At 39.1% G+C, this 23,097-nt stretch overlaps 1 protein-coding gene across 8 annotated transcripts in view; it reads right to left on the reverse strand.

The window, feature by feature from the left end:
- TBC1D4 (TBC1 domain family member 4) overlaps positions 1 to 23,097 on the reverse strand; it is a 184,074-nt gene that overhangs the window by 37,991 nt on the left and 122,986 nt on the right. For all 8 annotated transcript variants that reach the window (XM_027065019.2, XM_053216627.1, XM_053216621.1 and 5 more), the window contains exons 4-8: positions 20,901 to 21,005; positions 15,217 to 15,349; positions 9,927 to 10,018; positions 9,526 to 9,636; positions 5,707 to 5,826 (exon numbers count right to left, since the gene is read on the reverse strand). In XM_027065019.2, the coding sequence (XP_026920820.1) occupies positions 5,707 to 5,826; positions 9,526 to 9,636; positions 9,927 to 10,018; positions 15,217 to 15,349; positions 20,901 to 21,005 (561 nt within the window). The remainder of the gene's footprint in view (positions 1 to 5,706; positions 5,827 to 9,525; positions 9,637 to 9,926; positions 10,019 to 15,216; positions 15,350 to 20,900; positions 21,006 to 23,097) is intronic.

Genomic DNA, 23,097 nt, shown 5'->3' on the forward strand with positions numbered 1-23,097 from the left:
AACATTAAAAAAAAAGTTTCAAAACATCCAACCTCCACAACACCTAGATTACAAACAACATAGTTCACATTATAGGATTATAATAAACAAGTTTTTAAAAACTCCATTGGAGGGCTGCCTGGTGGCTCAGTTGGCTAACTGTCCAACTCTTGATTTCAGCTCGGGTCATGATCTCACCGTTCATGGGTTCAAACCCCGCATCGGACTCTGCACTAACTGTGTGGGGCCTGCTTGGGATTCTCTCTCCCTCTTTCTCTTAAAAAAATGAGCTAAGGAATGCAAATTACAAACAACTGCATCATAAAACGTATAGATTCAGCTTCATTCATTCTTCCATATAAAAACTACGTCAATAAAACATTTCTCTCCAGAAACGCTAGACTATCCGTCAGTCTGCTTCAAGACGGGTGAACTGGTTTTTGTGGGGTTTCTTTTTTTTTTGTTTTTGTTTTGTTTTCTTGTAGTTGTTTGGTATGGATTTCACAGATGATCTAAGAAAGAGGAACTGAAGAGATCATCTCATCTATTACATATTCTACTGTGATTACAACTACTATCTTGTACAATCTGTTTTTCATGTAGTCAACAAGTGCCTCAGCAGTTACTAGTTTATTATGAAAGTCAACAACAGAACTCAGTATGGCCAAACATCACATAATCCATCAACTGCCATTTTTTTTTTCTTTCTCTTTGAGCTACCCATTATAGAAACCTCTGCCTTTTTACCTTACTCTGGACAGGTTGCAATTTAGACTTGCCAGTATTGTCCTTTACTATCAACCTAGACATTTCTTTTAATACTACCCTATGTTGAAATGTGTCTGTAATCTTATGTCTTCCTCTTTTTTACTTCCTCATTTTGGTGGAGTGCACACTCCAGGTGCCTTCTGAGAAAGGGAGACTGGGGTATTTTCTCGTTCTGTAACTCCTACCACTCGGCATTTGGATCTTCAGACTGATCCTTTTTTCACCTTGTCCTCCTATTCTCCATTTCCAAGAAACAGAGTTTCTTGGAAAAGTTTTCCAACTCTAGCTTCCCAGACTTCTGTTGAATTTTTCTTTGGATGTCTACTACCAGAAAGTTTTAACAGTTCTTTCTTGTTCACCCAACTGGCTGCTGATTCAATTGTTCACTCAGGTGACTCTCGTTCTCTCTCAACTGACTCGTTTATATGTATGGTATCCTACACCTGGTTTCATAGAAACAATACTTATTCTTATCTACGTATATCAATTATAGTTTTCTATTTCTGTTGGCACCTAAATAACAATCATATCAACAGTAAAATTGATGGCCACATAAAATATCAATGAGTACCTATCACCTTCTATATACTATGTTGAGCATTTTATAGTGCATTATCTCATTTAATCCTCACAGAGTCTCCAAGATGGATATAGTTACTTAGCTCAACTTTACAGTTAAGGAGACTGAAATTCTGATTACGTTGCCAAAGTTTACACTGCTAGTTCAAGGACTGGGCAGCAATTTGAACCCAAGAATTTCAACTTAGCAGTGGAACTCTTGAGCTCATATTCACTGTTATCTCCTGTAAACAGAACTTGGTGAAAAGTGGAATTGCTAATAACTAAGCAGCCTACACTGGTAATTTTTCAAATGTCCTGCAAAGAAACTGATCAAGGTTCTTTCAGTTCTTCAGTTCTATGCCTAACAACAGACACTTCCAGTAATAAACTATATTTGTGGCAGATCAATGGTTTGGTTCATGTGCGTGGCCAAGAGGAAACTATTGTGAGGACCAGGTTGTTTTTCCCATTATTTTTTAGCTGCTCCAAGCCAACCTCCCTGCTTATCTTAAACAGGTTATTTGGTCACAATAAGGAGACTGGTCAGACAGGTATCAAGTCATTTCCATTATTAGAAAAGCACTTAAATCACACATTTTAGTCATAGCAGTGTTTTATCCATGTGTTTTGTGTTTGTGTGTGCGGACACAAAGAAAAACAAATTTACTTTAAAATTATACTCTAGGGGCACGTGGGTGGCTCCGCTGGTTAAGTATCAAGCTCGTGATTCCGGCTCAGGCCATGATCTCACGGTTCATGAGTTTGAGCCCTGTGTCAGGTTCTGTGCTGACAGTGCAGATCTTACCTGGGATTCTCTGTCTCTCTCTCCCCCTCTCTGCCCCTCCTCTGTTTGTACGCACACACTTGCCCCCTATCTCTCTCTTTCTATCTCAAAAATAAATAATTTTAAAATAAATAAATAAATAAAATTATGCTCTATCATGGTCATTAATTCACACATTTCAACAAGGAAGGACAATGGATAGTACTCTGAGGGAAGCATAAAATGAGAACTCTTTTCCAATGATGCATACTTTATATTGATAAATGTTCCTCTTTTGGAAATATTTATCTATACATAAACACATTAGTGAATATTTCCCTTCTATAAAACTTCAGCTAATGAAAAAGCAACAAATACCCAGAATACAGGACTCTGTCTTTTCACCTCTAAGCAGACAGCTTTTCCAGTTTAACTGTCTGATGATTTGGTAATACATGTGGCACGCCTCTTCCCCTGGACCCACTTTTTAATTGTTAATGAGCTGAGCTTCTGAGCATTTTAAAAACATATCCTATTTCATAAACAGCTATAGTTAGTTAAATCAACTGTCTTCACATTTAAAAATGGCAGCAATTATGAGCCAAAATCTGTGGCTGGAATGCCAATTTTCTACCATATAACTCAGAATGAAAATGATACACTGATCAGTTTTAGAGGTACACAAAACCCCTTTTCTGAGTAACCTTTAACACACCATGGATAGCTGCCAACCTTCCCCTTAAGTCCATTCTGCTGCACATGGTGCAAGCAAGATCTTGTTGGGTCACATAATTTATGGCACTTGGCAGCACTGTGGGGCACAAAAGCTACACCATCCTCCTCGACCAAAATAGATGGGCTGTGTGTGCCCTTGCCGACAGAGTTGTTGCAGCCACTCAAGGCTATGTATGTGGCACTTCAAAGTCAGCCGTGCAAGTGCTGTGCAGAACGCCAAAGTACTAAATGGGGATGAGGAGAGTAATACTCTAAGCACCCTCGGGTCATTCCAAAAATGACAAGGGTTTCAGAGCTTCCCACTGTCTGGACCATCTCCTATCTACACTGTGATACTTTCCCAACATAGTGACATTTCATCCTCGTACTGATGTGAGATAGGCACAGTATCAGGATGCCCATTTCACAAATGGGGAAACTGGCTTAGAAGAAAATAATTTGTCTGGGATCATACATATAAAACCTACTAGGGCCAGGTCTTGAATTCAGGTCCCCAGACCACTTACTTAAATGGCCTTTCTACTAAAATTCTCACTAAATACAATGGGAGATAGGAGAAGGAGGGCGGGGAGGAGGGGAGGAGGGCAGGAGGGAGTGAGAAAAGGAAGGAGAGAGAAAGAAGGAACACAAGTAACTTATACATACTGGGGAAGAAAAAGATAGGACAATTTTATGAAATGGTGCCTTAACACACTTCTGATTAATCTTGTAGAATACTCTTTTCCTACATTGTGTCTTCTGCTGATAATAGGGTTGGTAGCTGATCACTTTAATTAAGAGATATATCTATAAAGTATTTTGAGTTCAGGCAAAGAAGAAAGAACAAGAACACCCTACATCAGAAGGTACTATGTCCTAATGCTCCCCTGCACTTCACTTTCCTGACCCTAATACTTGTGACGACAACAGGCTAGTGATTTTGTAGACCGTCCCTCAATTTGGGTTTGTTGATTCTACCTCATGATTAGATTCAGGTACTGCTCCTTTGGCAGGAATACCACAGAAGTTCTGTACTCTCTGTATCAAGTCGCGCAAGATTTCAATTTGTCTCATTGCTGATGACGTTCCCTTGGGTCACTTGACTGAGGTGGTGTCTGCCAGTCTTCTCCACTGTGAAGTTACTACTTTCCTCTTTGTTATTAAAAAGTATTAATTAAATCCAGTAAATATCCTGATCATGATCAACTTCCAAGGTATTCATTTATGTTTCCTATCAGAGTGGGCTCGTCGTTTCCTACTTCATGCAACAGGTTACAATCCTTTGCTATCATTTATTTTGACGTTTATATTGCCTCAGATGTCAAGTGTGGGAGCCCTTCAAGGCCTTTTTAAAACTTTTTTAAAAATGTGTTTACTTATTTTTGAGAGAGAGCTAACAGGGGAGGGGCAGAGAAGGGGAGAGAGAGAATCCCAAGCAGGATCCACACTGTTGGCGCAGAGCATGATGTGGGGCTCAAACCCACGTACCATGAGATCATAAACTGAGCTGAAATCAGGTCAGACGCTTAACCGACTGAGCCATTCAGATGCCCCTCAAGGTTTTTATGACATACCACCATCTTTCTTTGAGCATTCCCTTATTATCTAAAATACCAACATGCTCTGTTTATCATCTACTTCCTTTTGAAGTCCTGGAATCAGCCATTTCTCCTAGGATCCCAGTTCCCTCTTGTAGAATGATACACAGAAACCAAACCTTGGGTGCTTGGTGTCACCCAAGCAGGCTTAATTTATTCTCTGTTATTTGCAGAAAAGCTGTTCCCAGCTCCTATCAGTGGACAGAGCCAGGGACCACATACAGATTTACACACACACACACACACACACACGTGTTAACACATATACACGCATTACATATTATACATAAAACTCTATTATTCAAAAATATATAGATAGATAACCAGGATTCCATACTGTTACCTCTGAGTTGAATCCAACAACATGGGATTTATTCTAATTTCTTCCCTTTTCATATTTGTAATTTCCTTTCACTAAATCCTTAATACGTTTACATATTTGACCAGTCCCTTGTGTGTTAAAATCTCCACAACTGACACCTCACAGACACTCTCCTCATCCTACTCAGGTTCCAACACCCCATATCAGGGCTGCCACGCCCACCCACAGAGGCCATCCCCACCCTGCTCAGACTCTAACTCCTCATAGCAGCACCTTGAATGCCTTCTCCCCTCCACTCACTCTCACTCTGACATCCTGCACTGGGCCATCCCTATGCAGGACTGGCCTCCTCATCGGCTAAGGCTCAGACTTCCTGAACCAGGTTACCCTCTTAAGTTGACACACTCCTCACCACACTCTGGTTTTCACAGGTTGCATTGGGCCACCCCACACACAGCACCCCACTGGCTCTATCTCTCTGCTCTGAGCCACTGTAACTCTCCCACCCTCCAGCCCTAACACCTCTACCTTGTCTGATCTCATCTGACAGTTTTGGACTGAACCATTCAGGAAGAGAATAATGGAGGGGAAGAGAAATCACTTTGATTTTAAAATAAAATATACAAATTTATTAAATGGAATATGTAGATTTCTATTAATTTACACTGTTTTCAGCATTTCCTGTCAGCTCCTAATAATAGCAAAATGAAGTATTTTGAGTTCCCATATATATATATATATATATATTTCCCCATATATATATATATATATGTATATATATATATATATGTATTTCTACTACTAAATCTCTTGCTCAAACTTAGATATTAGAAGCACCAGAATAAATCATGAGATTACTTTAAATAATTTAACTATATTAAAGCGATCTTTGTGGTTTATTTTTTTGAAAGGAAATATTCTGTGAGACAGTTGAGAATGAAGTAAAGCAGTTAGTAAACACAGACATCAATATCTAATTAAGAGTCTCTGTTTAATCTTACCCTTGAGAAGATATTTTCCAGGGAGCTAGTTAAAGATCTCTTAGCTTTATTTTTCAGAATGTCAAGTTTGAACCTTCCACTGCTTGTTGCATTTTCCGGGATGGTACTATTTGAAATTGTCTATAGAAAGAAAAACAGATAAATTTTAGTTTGGAAACATTCAGGGTTAAATGAGCCTTTAAATACAGGCTTGACTAAGCCATTAAAAACCGTAAGAATTCTTCTGTAGTTCTATTAAGGAGTAATAATTTAGGTCCCACACTGTGAGCATACAGATTATAAGGACAGGGGGTTACTTTTTAATATTGCAAGTAATAAAAAAACACAGAAGATCTCTCGTTTATGCCTTTCCTTTCTGCTAATATATTCCTGCTGCATTTAACAAAAATTTAAACTTGACACGTCAATTTTTACTGCCATTTTGACTAACAACTATAACCATCCCTCTTCAATCCACATATTTTATACCCAAATTATGAAGGAAAACATAGAAAAAAAAGTTTCAAAGAACAAAGCATCTAGTGAAACTGAATTCTGCTGATGCCTCTGTTAAAATCCCATTTTCATTTGTGAGTGGGTCATTTCTTTCAGATCAACAAATACTCATAGATACTACAAACTGTATGAGAATCTACAATATGTCCACTATATTAGATTCTCTATTTTATCCTAGTGCACTAAAAAGCTACTATGGTTCCTAGTGGTAGAAAATTTCCAAGAAAGAAACTTTATTATTTGTTTGAGAAAGAAATATATTCACATTAAACAGCAACACAAAACAACATGTATCAAATATGGAAGTGTGAAGACTGGTTGTGGGTCTCAGGAATCAAAAGATTGGTTGTGGGTCTCAGTGGTCAGAAATAAAAAGATAGGCAAGATTCATACAGGCAGAAAAAAAGAGGATGAAGATGGTCCTGGAACTGGGGATGACAGCAAAATCCTAAAGACCAATGCCCATGGGGCAGTGAGACAGTGCAGGTGTTTGGTTAAAACAAAAGAAAGTAGTGGAAGGTTAACTTGGAAAAGTGAGGCTGGATATGAATGGGAGGAATCACGGATCAGATTTTATAAGCAGAGGGGCATCACAAAGTAATGTCTGAGGGAAGATTTATTGGAAAGCAATATTCAAAAATCATGGGAAGGACAGGGAAATCAGAGAATGAAAGACCAGATAGGAAAATTCAGCACAGTCATTAGAATTGGCTTCATGGGGTTAAGAAGTTACTGATTAAAAAAATATATATATGATCCCCCTCAAGAAAGGAAGGAAAGCCATGGCTATGGATGTGAGCTGGACTGGGCTGCGTGTATGTAAAGGATTAGGAGGGCATTCTTGTCAGGCTTTCAGGCAAAGAACATGACTAAAATAGAGAAATTGTAATGGTGCTTAGCACGATGCTTGACACCGTAGATGCTCAGTAAATACCAGGTAAATAAATGGAAAGAAGAAAGGAAGGGTGGGGGGAAGAGAGAAAGTGAGGGAGAACTTACTAAAATCCCAAGACTTTATGTTTCTTGACCTTCCTATATCACTGGAATGGCTGATCTTCTAACTTGAACTTTTCTCCTACCTTGGTCACCCACCATGGCAAATCTCATTCATTCTCTTTCTGTCTTTTTCACTGGCACCATTTTAATTCCCTCATTGCCTGACATGCAGGTGTCCCTCGGTACCTCCCCCTTCGATTTCAAGTCTATGCCAGAGCCCAATGTCTCCCATATTTACACCATGAACTCAAATTCCTCTGTGGGCACCAAATCCATTTTTCTAATTAAATCTCAAACACATTTCTAAAACTGAACTCTTATTTCTTATTTCCATCCCTTTCCCCACTCTTGTTTTCTTTCTACATGTCCTAGACTAGTTTCATACAGTTCCCCAAAATCTGCAACTGTGTGGCCTCTACTAGCAATCCCCTTTCCCTTCCTTGACACATGTTCCCAGTCACCAAGTCCTAATGATCACGCCTCCTAAATGGTTCTTGCCTCATTCCCTTTCCCATATCTCCAGTAGTGCTCTAGCTCAGCTTCTCTCCAAGACAAAATAAATTCTTTTTTTTTAAGTTCACTTATTTATTTTGAGAAAGAGAGAGAGAGAGAGAGAGAGAGAGAGAGAGAGAGAGAGACCATGCGCAAAAGTGGGGGAGGGGCAGAGAGAAGGAGAGACAGACTCCCAAGCAGGCTCCGCATCATCCACGAAGAGCCTGATGCAGGGCTCGAACTCACAAACTACGAGCTCATGACCCAAGCTGAGATCAAGAGTTGGACACTTAATTGACTGTGCCACACAAGCACCCCCAAAATAAATTCTTAAAGACAGAATTACTCAATCTATTTTTGTATAGGTGTTATCCCTCTCTGGTATATACTTATATCATTGTCCCAATCCTGCCGTATATCTCCATATTTTACTTTATTTGATTACATGTCAGTTTCTCCTCCTCAACAGTTAGATGGCAGAAAAGAGCTGTCATTATTCAACCCCATTGCCTAGTACCTAGTACGCAACTTGATAACAGTTTGTGCAATAACTAAATGAGTTACTTCTCGCATATTCTATTATCAAATTCTCCGGATTTGAGAATGTGACTGCAGTCCTAACACTGTCAACCTCCTCACCCATCAACCTGTCCCACAAATCAACCATCACTATAACAGCAGAATTATCTCTTTAAATTACAAACCTGATCTCACACTCTTACTTGAAACCTTTCAATGACAAAGTCAGGCTGAGCACTTAAGGCTCTTCATCATCTCACTGCTGCCTATCCTTCTAGCCATTATTTCCCCATCAATCCCCAGGTACATCCTAAAAATCCATTAAGTATGTTGAAGGCCTGCATGAAGTATGTCGTGCTCACAGCTACCGCAAAACTTTGTGCTCAATGTCCCTTCCTTTAGAAACACTCCCTCGAATTTTTCAATGAACAAACCATCTCCCCTAAAACTTCAGCCTCCCCCAAATTTCTTCTTCTTGAATTATTTAATTCTTCCCTCTTTCCTTACTCTCCATTCTGGCTCTAAAGCAAAAACATAGCTATTTTTGAGCTCACTGCACTTCTTTTAAAAAGCCACTTTGTTACCTCTATTCTATGTGTCCATTTATCTGTCTGCATTCCCCTTTCCAATATTTGAGCGCTTTCCTGGAAGATTCATTCATCTCTTTTTTGTTCACCATTATCACACAGCTTAGCTCATAGAAGGTTCTCTCAAAGAGACTATTCAATGCATACAATTCAGGAATCACTAATAAAGTGATATGTGATTTGTTCTGAATAGAGTGAAATACAGACTAATCTGAATTAGTGTTACTAAGTAAATATGTCATCGTCTCCCTACATGCTTTGTTGGTGTCTTGCTTTATTTACATGCAGCTGGAAACACATTCTCCACCACATGCACAAAAATACCATATCTTCCTTTGCAGCTAAAAGGGATGTTTCCAAAATACTACTGCTTCTTTGCGTATTTGCTATGTACCCTTCAAGCCTGTGTAAACTTTTAACGAAATAAAATGTTCATATGAATTTGAAATAAAATGGGTTAATATAACTAAAACTGCATGTTCATTCTAAATCATGAACACTTACTATTACTGTTTTTATAACAATAATCCTTTTTTTCACATTTTAAAACTCATCATTATTTTATCTCAATGTTAAAACCTCCCATAAATAGCTGAAAAATGAATCTGATGGGACTTTAGCCCTAATGATGAGAACACAAAGAAAAGAAACTCCTTTCACATCTTCTGTGATATTTTGAGTAAATACATAAACAAAACAAAAGTAGGTCCAGGAAAAGAAAACATCTCACCGATGGGCCTTCTCCAATGTGAATGTGTGTCCTCTGCTTGGCCTCACACAGCTGCCTCAAATGTAAAATCACAAGTTCGTTCTCTTCCTGGTCACTGACTGGCTTCATTTTCTGTCCAACAGACAAACCAAGAGCACATGATGGCAACACAGCTTCTCTCATCTTATTGTATTCCCTCTTGGTTTTATGTGTCTGGCAGACAGACATAAATAACGCTAAGTGTTTCACTGCCCTTAGAAGCAAAAGTAACAGGGGCATTCTCATTACTATCATATACAGTTCAAGAGAATATATATCTTTAACTTCAAAGAGAGAAGTGAAAAAAAAAAAAAACACTTATAAAAACAGGATCCAATTCTCATTTCTTAAATCTTATTTGTGAGAACTATAAATTATGTTACCTGGACGCGCTCAAAGATGTCTGCCTGCTCATTATCTGTCAGTGAAGAGAGATGCCTCTGTATTACCAGCTTGGCTCGTGGAGGGTAGAGACCTATGGAAAATGATGGAGATAAGTATTAAACACAGTAGCTGATGTATATATACATCAAAATGTATACATAATGCATTACAGACTGTCCCTTTAGCAGGCTCTGAAGCTAAATGTTCTCAAGGAGATGTGTTCCCACCCATAATAAACCTTGGAAACCTACCATGAAATGATTAAAGCTAGATGGAACCTTACCTAAATCAACAGACCCCTGTCGGTATCCTGAAGTTAGAATTATTTTTTTTAACTTTTTTAATGTTTATTGATTATTTCTGAGAGAGACAGACAGACACAAGTGAGGGAGGGGCAGAGAGAGAGGGAGACACAGAATCTGAAGCTTCTAGCTGCCAGCACAGAGCCTGATGCGGGGCTCGAACGGACAAATCATGAGATCATGACCTGAGCCAAAGTGAGACGTTTAACCAGCTAAGCCACCCAGGCACCCTCTGGAGTCAGAATTATTAACAAGAAGTTTCTAAATGATACCAAATCAACAGCATAACCAGGTACCGTTTAGTATACTAACAAACTTTGACGCCACAGAAACTTGTGGGTGAACACTAGCCTTGGCCAAAATCTCTAAGCTTAAACATGACCAAAAAAAAAAATTGTTTTTGAGAGAGAGAGAGAGACCAGAGGGTCAGAAGGATGGGGAGAGAGAGAATTGTAAGAAGGCTCCATGCCCAGAGCAGAGCCTGGCACAGGGCTTGATCTCATGAAGGTGAAATCACGACCTGAGCTGAAATCAAGAGCAGGACGTTTAACCCACTGAGCCACCCAAGTAACCCAACGTAACATAATATTAATTTAATATTAATAATATTAAAAGGCAGAGCTCCAGCACAAACAGAATCTCTCCTCATCATGCAGGTCTTGTTTCACAGAACAAAATTTCAAGAATAGCAATAGTATTTAGTGACATTTTTAGTGTTATTATTTTACCAAGAAATTGTTTACCTCTGTATAGCATGTTATTTTTATATCTACCATACTCTTACACATAATTTATATCAAATCCTTGGACAAAACATTTTTCCATGAAAACATTTTTGGTTTTATAAATTTTTTTTAAAGAGAAAAGAGTTATTTTCCTCTGAGTGAGATAACACTGTTTGTATTTGCTTTATATTTTATTACCCAAGTAGTATAAATTCCACATTTTTAAAATACTAGAACATTATAGATAGTGATAAATTTGCCTTTGATAGATACTAGAATCAGTGAGCAAAGGCATAAGAGATTTGTACAGATTCAAAGTATCTTCCCTAAAATATTTGTTGGCTCCAGGGTGAAGAATAGTACTTTTATGGTGGAAAATTGCTGAGAGCACCTTGAGCAGGTGATAAGGCCAGCATGACCAGTAATAAACTCCTCAACATCATGAGTCTCATGACAGGATGCACTGAGAAGGAGGCTGCACCATTTCTACAGTGCTCTTGCTAGGGAGGAGTGCCCTCATTACAAAATTGAGAAGATATCAAACAGGCTGAACCAAGGGACAACCAGCAAAGTAATGGAGTGATGCTTTTGGGAATGTCAAGGTCACAGAAGACAAGGAGACTGAGGAGGAGGGTGAAGTCACCACTACATATAAGGTAGAATCCTGACTGGGATCCTGGAATGAAAAGGACATGAATGAAAACACTGGTGAAGGATCAAATTAAATGTTTAGTTTGGATAATAATATTGTCCCAATGTTAATTTCCTATGCTAAACATTGCACTGGGCTATAGAAGATGTTAACAATTGGAAAGGATAGGGGTGAACATTTGGAAACTCTCTGCAACTGTCCTATTAATCTAAAAGTACACCAAATTAAAAGTTCTTTAAAAAAGAAATATAGGAAAAATGAACTATTGAGACCTCATCAAAATAAAAAGCTTCTGCACAGCGAAAGAAACAATCAGCAAAACTAAAAGGCAACCAACCGATGGAATGGGAGAAAGATATTTGCAAATGACATACCAGATAAAGAGCTAATATCCAAAATCTAATAGAGAACTTATCAAACTCAAAACCCGAAAAAACAAATAATCCAGTGAAGAAATGGGCAAAAGACATGAATAGACACTTCCTCAAAGAAGACATCCAGATGGCCAACCAACACATGAAAAAATGCTCAGCATCACTCATCAGGGAAGTACAAATCAAAACCACAATGAGATACCACCTTACACCTGTCAGAATGGCTAACATTAACAACTCAGGCAACAACAGATGTTGGCGAGGATGCAAAGAGGATCTCTTTTGCACTGCTGGTGGGAATGCAAACTGGTGTAGCCATTCTGGAAAACAGTATGGACGTTCCTCAAAAAATTAAAAATAGAACTACCCTACGATCCAGCAATTGCATTACTAGGTATTTATCCAAGGGATACAGGTATGCTGTTTCGAAGGGGCGCATGCATCCCAATGTTTGTTTATAGCAGCACTGTCAACAATAGCCAATGTATGGCAAGAGCCCAAATGTCCATCGATGGATGAATGGATGAATGGATAAAGAAGATGTGGTCTGTATATATATATATATATATATATATATATATATATATATATATATACATATATATACACACACACACAAACACAATGGAGTATTATTTGACAATCAGAAAGAATGAAATCTTGCCATTTGCAACCATGTGGATGGAACTAGAGGGTATTATGCTAAGCAAAATTAGTCAAAGAAAGACAAATATCATATGACTTCACTCATATGAGGACTTTAAGAGACAAAACAAATGAACATAAGGGAAGGGAAGCAAAAATAACATAAAAACAGGGAGGGGGACAAAATATAAGAGACTCTTAAACATGGAGAACAAACACAGGGTTACTGGAGGGGTTGTGGGAGGAGGGATGGGCTAAATGGGTAAGGGGCAGCAAGGAATCTACTCCTGAAATCATTGTTGCACTATATGCTAACTTGGATATAAATTTAAAAAATAAATTAAAAAAAAAAGAAATATAGGATATTATGTATTTTTCCAGATAAAGCAAAGTGTATGTGTTATTCAGCAAATTATATTTTCACTCAATTATATAATTTTAAAATGTTTCCAAGTTGATATACAGTTGAAATTCATTCCTATTAATTCATTGTATGAACATATTTCAGTTATGCTATTGATACACATTTGGGTTGTTTACAATTTCCCCTTATTTAAAAACAATACAACCTTGAAAATGTCACCTTCTGAACCCATGTAAGAGTTTCTCTTATCAAGACAAGGAACTGGTGGGCAATTTTAGGTTAATACATTTCTATCAACTGTCCCCCAAAATGGCTACACCAATTTATACGACATTCAGCATCACATAAATGTATCAATATCCCCACAATTTCACCAACAGTTAATCTGATGAGTATCTTACTGTTTTTTCCATTTTCATGTGTCTGACATCTAATAAGGCTGAGAATCTTCTCATTTTTATTATTGGACCTTTTAATTTCCTTTTTACACAAGTGTTTTTTAATATGAATTGTGTCATTGCCTACTGGTGGTTTTATCTTTCTCTTTCACACAGTAAGTGTTCTTATAAATTCTGATTACCAATCTGCTATCTCCTTACCTCTTGTTTATTATTCTTTTTTTTTTTAATGTTTATTTATTTTTGGGAGAGACAGAGACAGAATGCGAGTGGATTAGGGGCAGAGAGAGAGGGAGACACAGAAACCAAAGCAGGTTCCAGGCTTCGAGCTGTCAGCATACAGCCCGACACGGGGCTTGAACTCACAAGCTGTGAGATCGTGACCTGAGCCGAAGTCGGACTTTCAACGGACTGAGCCACCCAGGAGCCCCCTCTTATTTATTATTTAGCTTTCAAATAAGTAGTTGATATGTAAAAATGTAAATCCTTATGAGGTCAAATCTATCAATGTTTTCTTTTAACAGTTACTGCATTTTTGTATCTTAATACAGGCTTTCTTGTTTAAGGACACAAGAATATTCTTATTTTATTTTAATGATTTTAATATTTTGTTTACATTGAGGAGTTTGATCCATCTAGAATGTATTTTGAGTAGGGTAAGTGGAAGGAATATTTCTCTCTTTGGATAGAAAAATGATCCAACACTTCTTCCTGAGCAAGTCAGCCTTTCCTCCAGAAATTTATAATGTTCTCTTTACTATACACCAAAGAATACTCCATTTTTGTAACGGTACAAATGTGAAAATAATGTGCATTTGGTATACTATACATTTTAAAATCTGAATATTACATTTAAATAGTCCTTGATCACACAGCTGAATGGATATTCAATCAACACTGATGTTCATCATCAATTTTGCCATGTGCCTATAATCTTGCTGTCTACTGAGCAGAAATCACAATTTGCATTTACAATGACTAGACCATTCTCTGCCGGGCTCTGGAGCTTGCGTTCTCCCCATCTATCATAATACCTCTCATGCCAAACTGCATTCACTGACTCACATGCCTGTCTTCCACTCTAGATTGTAAGCTCCTGAAGGCACAGGCCGCATCTCAGTCATTTCTGTATCCCCGGTGCCGAGCACATTGCCTGGCACATAGCAGATGCTTAACGAGGGTTTACTGACTTGCATTTCTTCTCTTGTGAAGTTGTTTTCAACCGTTTTTTTTTGTTGTTGTTAGTAAGAGATACTGAGGAGAAAGGGGATGTGAGTCACAGAGTCACCTCTCCCTCATTTCCCCTCCCCCTTCCTGAGTACACTTTTTTTAAAAAACCTGCTTTATGATATCACATTATCCATGTCATCTTCAAATGTCCCTCAAAAACCATGCAAGGTTCATTCCAGTTCTATACTTTTAGGGAAAAGAACATATCATCAAGTGAGAGGGGAATAAAAAGAGACTTCTATAAACAGTCGACATTCTGGGATGCCTTTGCCTCTCTTCCCTCATTCGACAAATATTTGGGCAGTTCCCACTAAGTCCACAGCAGTCTTAAGAATTGTGAGAAATCCAACTCCCTTCCTCGAGTCTGCCTTCAGAAAAAAAATAAAAAATTAAAAAGAGAACGAAAGAAGGGGTGGGGGGAAATGCCAGGCGCCTAGGAGAGAGACTGCTCACACAAATCTGACTGGACATAAGAAAGGACTCTTTGGGCTCTGATTTCACTTAGAAACAAAGAACGATTCAATGACAGGAGTGACTTTCTCACTTTCCCAAATGCCAGAGCAAATCTGCTTTTGCCCTGGGGCCAAGTTATACTGTACCTTCAACCCTCTCACAGAGCTTATGCAGAGAGTGCATGGGGCAGGCCTCGCACAGCTTGATCTGGGTCTTGGCACTCTGCAGGGCAGCTGCTGTGCTGAAAGCCTGCTTCAGAGTCAGCATTACCTCATCCACCTACAGGAAGAAACAGAACTCAGGTCTCTAAAAGTTTGCTTTCACGGTCACACATTGAAAGTCCACGGCAACGTGGATGCTTGACTAAATAATAAATGAGGGAATTTGATGACTACAGAGCTAGTAAGAGAAAATATCAAGTGTAACCTTAGACCTTCAATTATCCTATCATTGAAGCTGGATAAAGTGAGGCCATGTGAAGGTGTAGCACACTAATGACTTGAATGCTATTTTTGAATTCCACTGAGGGCTCCACCGTCACTGACAGTCAATCAGATCTTTCTTTAATTAAGTAGTATAACAGACTCCTTGGGAAGTTTTGTCTGCAATCCATAGGGAGCAACAAAAGAGGTTAAATGTTCACTTCTGGTAATAGGTATCCTATTTACTTCATCCTTCTGGATCATTTTTAGTGTAAAAACAAATAAAACATGGGTTTAAGCAAAGTTCTGGGGGAAAACAAGTTCAATTTAAATCAGGTCAAGGGAAGTCTGTGAAGCTTGCTCTGTGTCTGCTAATTTATTATCATTTCACTTCTGATTTATGACACTAAGAAGTTCTGACATCATGTTAGCGAACAGCTGGGTCTCACCACCAGGTCAGCAGTTTCAAAACCTCGAGCCGGTTTCCCCCCAGCCCTTCCAATGACTCAGTCAAGAAGTGTAAACCTAGCATTCTAGCCTACTGGTTGCTTCTTTGGGGTCATCCTCGACCACTGCTACACTGACCTCAGGCTCCATCTCCCCTGTTGATGTAATCATCAATGTGAGTTGTGGTTTCCCTATATACTGTACACTGATGAAAGTCTAAAACCTCCATATGAAGCTGCGAGGTACCAAGGTCCTCACCAGAGGCAGCTTGGCTATTGAAAACCCAAGTCTCTTTTTCCCCTCCCCCTTCAGCCTGGTTTAAGAAGAAGCTATTATAGAAAGGATTTCATCTACTTCTGCATTCGAGTGTATGAAGAACCTGCAACGAAATAACTTTATTCCTCTAATATTACTAAAAGGAGAGATCCAAACACTGAGCAACCAGTCGTTCTTAAGTTGACTATGTGACCAATTTTTTAAAGGCTTGTGAATAATTTCACATTGTTCCATAAATAATGAATTATTCGTAACGTCTGCTCTCTTACACCATAACTAAAAGATAAAAATTTCTCACCCTTGAAAACAAAAGCACCACATGTTTAATGCCTTTGCAGTTTTATTTCATTTGCCTTGTTGTGTATTCAAAAGCAATTTCAATGACTTGAGAACATGTTTGTTTTTATTTTCTTGTTTCTCATTTATTAAAGGCACCGAAAGGATGAATCCTCTGCTTAGCTTTCATGTGGAATTATTGTGTGTAATTATTAATACTGCTTTGTAAAGGGCCTCCAATGGAAATACTGAACTTTCACGTTTTCTTCTTTATTTCTAGATGAAACAAAAGCCCATTTCAATGGTATCTAATATGTGGTTACCAATTTCTTCCAGCCACAAATATTACTAAAAACTTTATCGCACTTCTAAAATTTTAAATGTTTTGCTTGTTTAGATCCATCATTTTTTTAGATGGCCTATAAATTCTATCATGGGATCAGAGCAACTAAAAGTTCAAACAAGTGCAGTATGAATAACTTAATTGTTTTGGTCTAGATATAACAACAAAAATATCATAGGTCATGTTAAGAGGTTAAAAGTAAAGGACTTAACAAGGATAAATCCATAATGAAGATAATGCCCATAAACATTTATGCACCAAACTTAGGTATTTCATAGCATTTAAGAATCAGTGTAAGAATCACAGAACATGTAAGGACTTCACAGGATTACCTAGTTCAACTCTCTGGAAAATGTAAACTATTAAACTCCATACAAATTCTGGGTCTTGGGAGCATGAGCCTTTTTTTCCCCCCATACTTTTCCTGGATACTGTTGTCTGCATCTGTGGGGTTTTACTTTTCCTTGGTCTATAGGTAGGAACTTCCATTTTTTTCCAGGCCTATTAGAGTAATTTGGAGACTGCAAAAGTGGTACTTTCCATCAATCTCATGGTTTTAGTCAAACAAGATGAAGCCACCTGCCTACCGCTAGTTTACAAGGGATGGAAGGCATACTGAGCATCTAAACTTGGGGTGAAAAACCCCAGGAGTCATGAGAACCACTACATTGTTTATCAATTCACAGCAACTGCTACAAAAAAAGAAAAGAAAATGTGAGCTGTGTATTCTCTGTACTCAGAGAAGATAACTCAGTATGTGTGGTTTTGCAATACTTTGTCTTACACAACTGCCAAGCCACATCAATTGTAACACTGCTTAGACTATAATATTTAATTAACTGTTTTGTCTATATACCAGCTGCTTGAACTATCCTCATTTAATACAGGAAATCTCATTTAGTTTTTCTTCTAGCTTGGAGTTCTGATGCCCCACATTTCAGTTAAGATGCCACTGATAAAATTACAATCAACAAGTTTTAAAAGATTCCGGCAAAGCCTTGTTCTAAGGAATAGCAATGCCCAAATGGAGATTTGGACACAGCTTCAGTGTAAGAGGAAGACATTCTCAGCCAGTCTGGGCTGTGGCCTTAGTCACAGAGCTTCCTCAGGTGGAAAATTCAGCACATTCTCAGACTTTCTACTCTTAACTCCCTGTTTCAAACACATGTATGAGGACAAAACAAAAATACTAAAATCTATAAACAAAACCAAACCTGTACAAGAGATTGAGAATAAGGTTTCATGTAGTTTTCCCTTCAGTGCAGGTTAACTAGTAATCAGATTAACTGGCACCTAGAAAATGTCTGAAATAAGAGTCACACACTCACTCAGAATACACTGGAAGACCACCTGATACTCTAGTCTAGAAACGTGGGGGGATACAACAAGAATGAGGGTGGTCGTGGCCTTGTATGAGTCACAATCTAGTGGACTAGAAAGTTATGTGAACAAGTAAGAGTGGGCATTGATAGGAACTGTTAGGGACCTATAAACAATGTGTCGCAAGAGCACTGGCAATAAAGCAACTAAAAGAAGTCAATTCCTTTAAAAAAAAAAAAAAAAAAAAGCCATCCGAAAAAGCTTCACTAGGATGTACACAAATACAAAGCTGAAAAGAAGAAGGGGATGTAAATGACAGTAAAGCAAGGCCAGGCTGGGGTCACATCCAATGAAGAAGTAAAGAGAATGTGAAAACAGGTAATGAAAGAATGGCACAGTCTCCCTGTTCGGAAGCAGCACAGACCCTGGAGACCCACCAGGTCACCCTCCCTCCTGACAATATAAAAGTTTGAGCCCTGGCTGTGGCTTCTTCTCACACAGCAGACTCCTCACTCTGCGCAGCCAACAGTGACCTCAGAACGTCAGTTGTACTTGTGTGGGCTCCAGCCACTCACTGAACATCTTGATCCCATGTGTCCCAAACCACATGAAAGCAACCTCACACCAATCATCACACCAGCCTCTGCTGTCTGGCCCAGAGACCAGCTCGGGCCATGTGAGAATACGGTCACGAAAGGGAGAGGCAACCCAGTGGGGACCAGAGAAAGAGGAAGGCCCTTTTGCCATGCCAGACAACCTAGAGCTTGTCTTTTAACAAGGAGGCATAATCTGGTTCCTGGAAGTTTTGTGAGAAAAAAAACCTAGAGCATGATGCACAAAGTGGACAGATGACATAATAAGCCAGTGAGCGGCAGGGAGACTAGTTAGGACCCTAGAGTGATGATGGCCTAAGCAAGGAAGAGGAATGCCCAGACTCAGGTAGCAGGCAGAGAGGGAAAGGAGGAGAAATGGATAAGGGACTTTTCTACCTTTACCTTAACAGGATTTGGCGAACAAGGGGTACAGAAGGTGAAGGAGAATGCCTTATGATGTCTAAATTCAGAAGCTGGGTAAATGGAGCTGCTAAAATAAAACACGGAACACAGGACAGGTTTTGGAAAGGCAGAGGAGTAAGGGATCCCCGACATGGTGGAAGACTCAGCCTCGGCAAGGAAGAGGAACCATGGAAGGAGGGAGGGAGGGGTGAGCAGGGAGCAGGATGGCATATTCTCCTGGCCTTATTTTCTACCTAATGCTTACCTGGCTGGCACTTTCCAGTTCTGTGTCACTGTTCTCTTTGGCTTTCTCTTTCTCCTTCCCCGTCCTCATCTGCTCCCATGCCTTCAACTATCATTTATATGATGGCAACTCTCAAATTTCTATCTCCAATCCTGAACTGGACCCATTACACAGTGGTCACCTGGATCTCAACATGGGGAGTTTTTCTGGGCATGGTTAATTATCTAGCATGAGAACAAAATGTAAATGGAACTCTCTTGAGGAAGAAATTGTTAGTGATGGGAGTACTCTATTCCCCAGAGAAACAGGTTGAGATCCCAGAGGGCCCCAGGCAGAAAGTGCCCTTGTTGGAGCACCTGGGTGGCTGACGCAGTTGATCGCCAGATTCTTGATACCATATGGACTCAGGTCGTGATCTCGTGGTTGTGATCTCACGGTCGTGGGATCGAGCCCCACGTGCAGCCAGCACTGAGCAGAGCCTGCTTGGAATTCTCTCTCCCTCTCTCTCTGCTCCTCTTCTGCTCGCGCTCTCTCTCTCTCAAAATAAATCAACAAAACTCAAAAAAAAAAAAAAAAAGAAAGAAAAAAGAAAGAAAGAAAGTGCCTTTGTACCAATTCACTCCCATTTCTTCATTTTTCCTACTCTCAGTGTCTATATGGGGAGTATGGGAGGCCAGAGTTGAGCAGAAATGCTGGCAATGTGCACCAAAGAAATGAGGAGAATGCTGTCTGTCTTGTTGTGTACATCTAAGAGGTGTGTGTTTCCCCAGGAGAAATGCTTGCAGGCAGACTATATACCTACAGACATATTTTTCTTCAAAGTATGGTGACAGAGCTAAAGGTTTGTGTTAAAATGGTTAGGAGAGATCATAAAAGTGGAAGAAAAAGTAAAAAATGTTAGGGGAAAAATATCAAAATATTTTTAGTTGCTCACGTGCATTTCTAAGTTTGCCTTAAATATTTCTTCAGCTCCAGCTGCCCCCATGAAGGGGTAGGTAGAGGGAGTGAGGGGAGGGTGTTGGAAAAAAGAATCAACTTTTAAATTCCAAAGAAAGAAAATAAAGGCTAAAATAAGACCATAAGAAATAAAGTTTTTAAAAAATGAGAACAGTCGCTAATTAAGAAAGCCAAATCCTTCTCTGCTGATGTAAGCATTACCTCCCCTGAGATGTTATAATAATTCAGAGAATAAGAGATCCGTGGTCTTCCTTTTCGTCTTATCTGAGCAATGGGAAAAAGAACAGCTCTTTTCCTGTTATTAGTGTTTTCCTACCTTGTACAAATACTCCTGGTCACATGACTGGATTTGTTCAACTCCAGAAGGCAACTAGGCTTAAAAATTACCATGACACTATATTTTTGTCTTTCTACTATTGTGCTGCTTTAAACAGCAGAGACCTGTCTCTAGATGCCCTCTTCTTTTCCACTGGTGGCAGCTGCGTGAGGCTTGGGTGCACCCTGGTAGCCGGAGTGGGCAGGAACTAGGGGACAACGATCAACCACTTACCAGGGATTCACTGGCACACTGGAACACATAACAGATATACTGGCTCAGCCCAGGCTCCGGTGACTCCCGACAGATAAAGCCAAAGTGATCAACATGCTTTATACCCTACAGTTGGGGAAAAAAGTACAGCGTTCATTGGAATATGTCCATTTAATCAACACTACGGAAATTAGCATCAGTTCTATGCTTTCACGCTTCCATGAATTACTTCTTCTCAACCCTGGGATAGGGGACATAATGACGCAGCAAATTTGTGTGGTGGTCTTTTGACACATAAAATAAAGGAGAGACCAATTCAGATTGCTTTGTTTCAGACAAACACTCCTGCACGCTGTGACTCTGGCCACAGGAAGAAAACTATGATGGCGTGATTCATTGTCTCTTGTAATAAAACTGCTACTCGGTGTTTGCAAGTAATGGAGTTTTCAATTTATTGGTCTTCTTGGAACGAACAGTCTGATACTTTATCAGAAGCCCTGTTCTCGTCTATATAAAGCTAAGAATCAGAAACACTACAGCTAACAATGCTCTAATTAAATGGTATGCAATTCCCCAAAGTGTGCACTGAAAATACTAGAATACCTGTCTATATGCATAGATATTCAAGGAGCCACAACGGTTAGAAAAATAATATATTAATGAAATTACTGCAGGTATCAATTATCCAAATTAAAAGTCACTGTACTTTCTGAATGCAGGCTAAATAACCTCAGTTATGCTTAATAAAAAAAAATTGTGAATCATCTGTCAATTTCAGCCAGGCTGAATCCATACATAACAAATTAGGAGACAGCACCTTGTTATTTTAATAGCAAGCACAGTACTCTAAAAAGCCAGGTAGACAAAATTAAGTTGTCGTGCAATCACCTAAATCCCAGTGAAAAGAAAATAGGCTTTGGAGTCAGACAGATTTGTGCTTCATTCTTACTTCAACCCATCTACAAGATATGAGACATTGTGCTGGGTTTCTAATAATGATCTCTAAGTCTCCGTTTCTCATTATAAAATAGTAGTAGTAATGGTACCTATGCCAGCAATTTTCAAAATTTACAACTAAGAATTATCTATAATAGTCACCAGCACATAACTTTGATAAATGGTAACCTCTATTACGTATCTTGTAATATGCTCAGTCTATCCAATGGATATGAATAAGGGAAATCAATTCTGACCAAAGAAAAAAGTCAATAAGGAGGAATGAGGTTACAATTTATGAGGTAAAAGTAAGCTCCATCTGGCACAACTCCTTAGTGATTAAAAAATATCTTTTACTAGCTTAGTACTAAATGGGAAAAATTCATAGCACCTCATTAACTTAGGGAGACTTCAAGCAGTGGCAATGTCTCCAGAAAAGAAAAGCCACTCCCTTCTTCCCTATGCTTGCCAGGGACACAGTCCTATAGATTTTGCACAAAGAAACTGTTTGTAGGTGTGAATGTGTTAAAAAGCAGGTCTGTTGCTGAATGTGGCCACATTGTATCAGTTCAGTTCAGTGTGGAGACAAGCAGTAAGAGCAGGGCACTCAGTGAGGAGCAGAGGTTAACCTGACAAATATTCTCATCAAAGGCCTTTCCCCAAATGTTTAATTCTTTTTCTGCACCAGAAGGTTAGAAAACAAAGCTTGTTTTAGAAAAAGAGGGGGAAAAGCAAAATCATGTTTGGACTGCTAGTTTTATATATTTGGTTTGGTTGGGGTTTTTTCCTTTTTTTTTTACACCTCTTCCCCCCCTCCCCCCCTCCCCGCCTTTGGATGTTCAATGATAATTGCTAGTTTCCTTACTGGGAGGTCTGAGGACTGGACAGGTGAGAGGCATAGCTTTTTAGAATGACTGTTAGTGTTCTGGGGGGCAGAAACTACACTGGTTTGTACATCACTTCTTCCTCTATACTTGCCACAAGGTCCCACATGTAGAAATGCTCATTCAACATTTATTGAACACTTAACTATTAAGCTATATCTTAACATTTTATTCTGATGCCTTACAGAATGAGACACCACAAAATAAGACACCTGCCCTCACAAAGTTTATGATCTTGCAGGGACTCTCCAGTAGGCAGGTAATTACAAGACTTAATAACTATTTTTTTCAGGGATGCCTGGGTGGCTCAGCCAGTTGAGCATCTGACTCTTGATTCTGGCCCAGGTCGTGATCTTGCGGATCATGGGTTCAAGCCCTGGATCAGGCCCTGTGCCGAC

This window comes from Acinonyx jubatus, chromosome A1 (genome assembly GCF_027475565.1).
Source record: "Acinonyx jubatus isolate Ajub_Pintada_27869175 chromosome A1, VMU_Ajub_asm_v1.0, whole genome shotgun sequence".
NCBI classification, from domain to species: Eukaryota; Metazoa; Chordata; class Mammalia; order Carnivora; family Felidae; genus Acinonyx; species Acinonyx jubatus.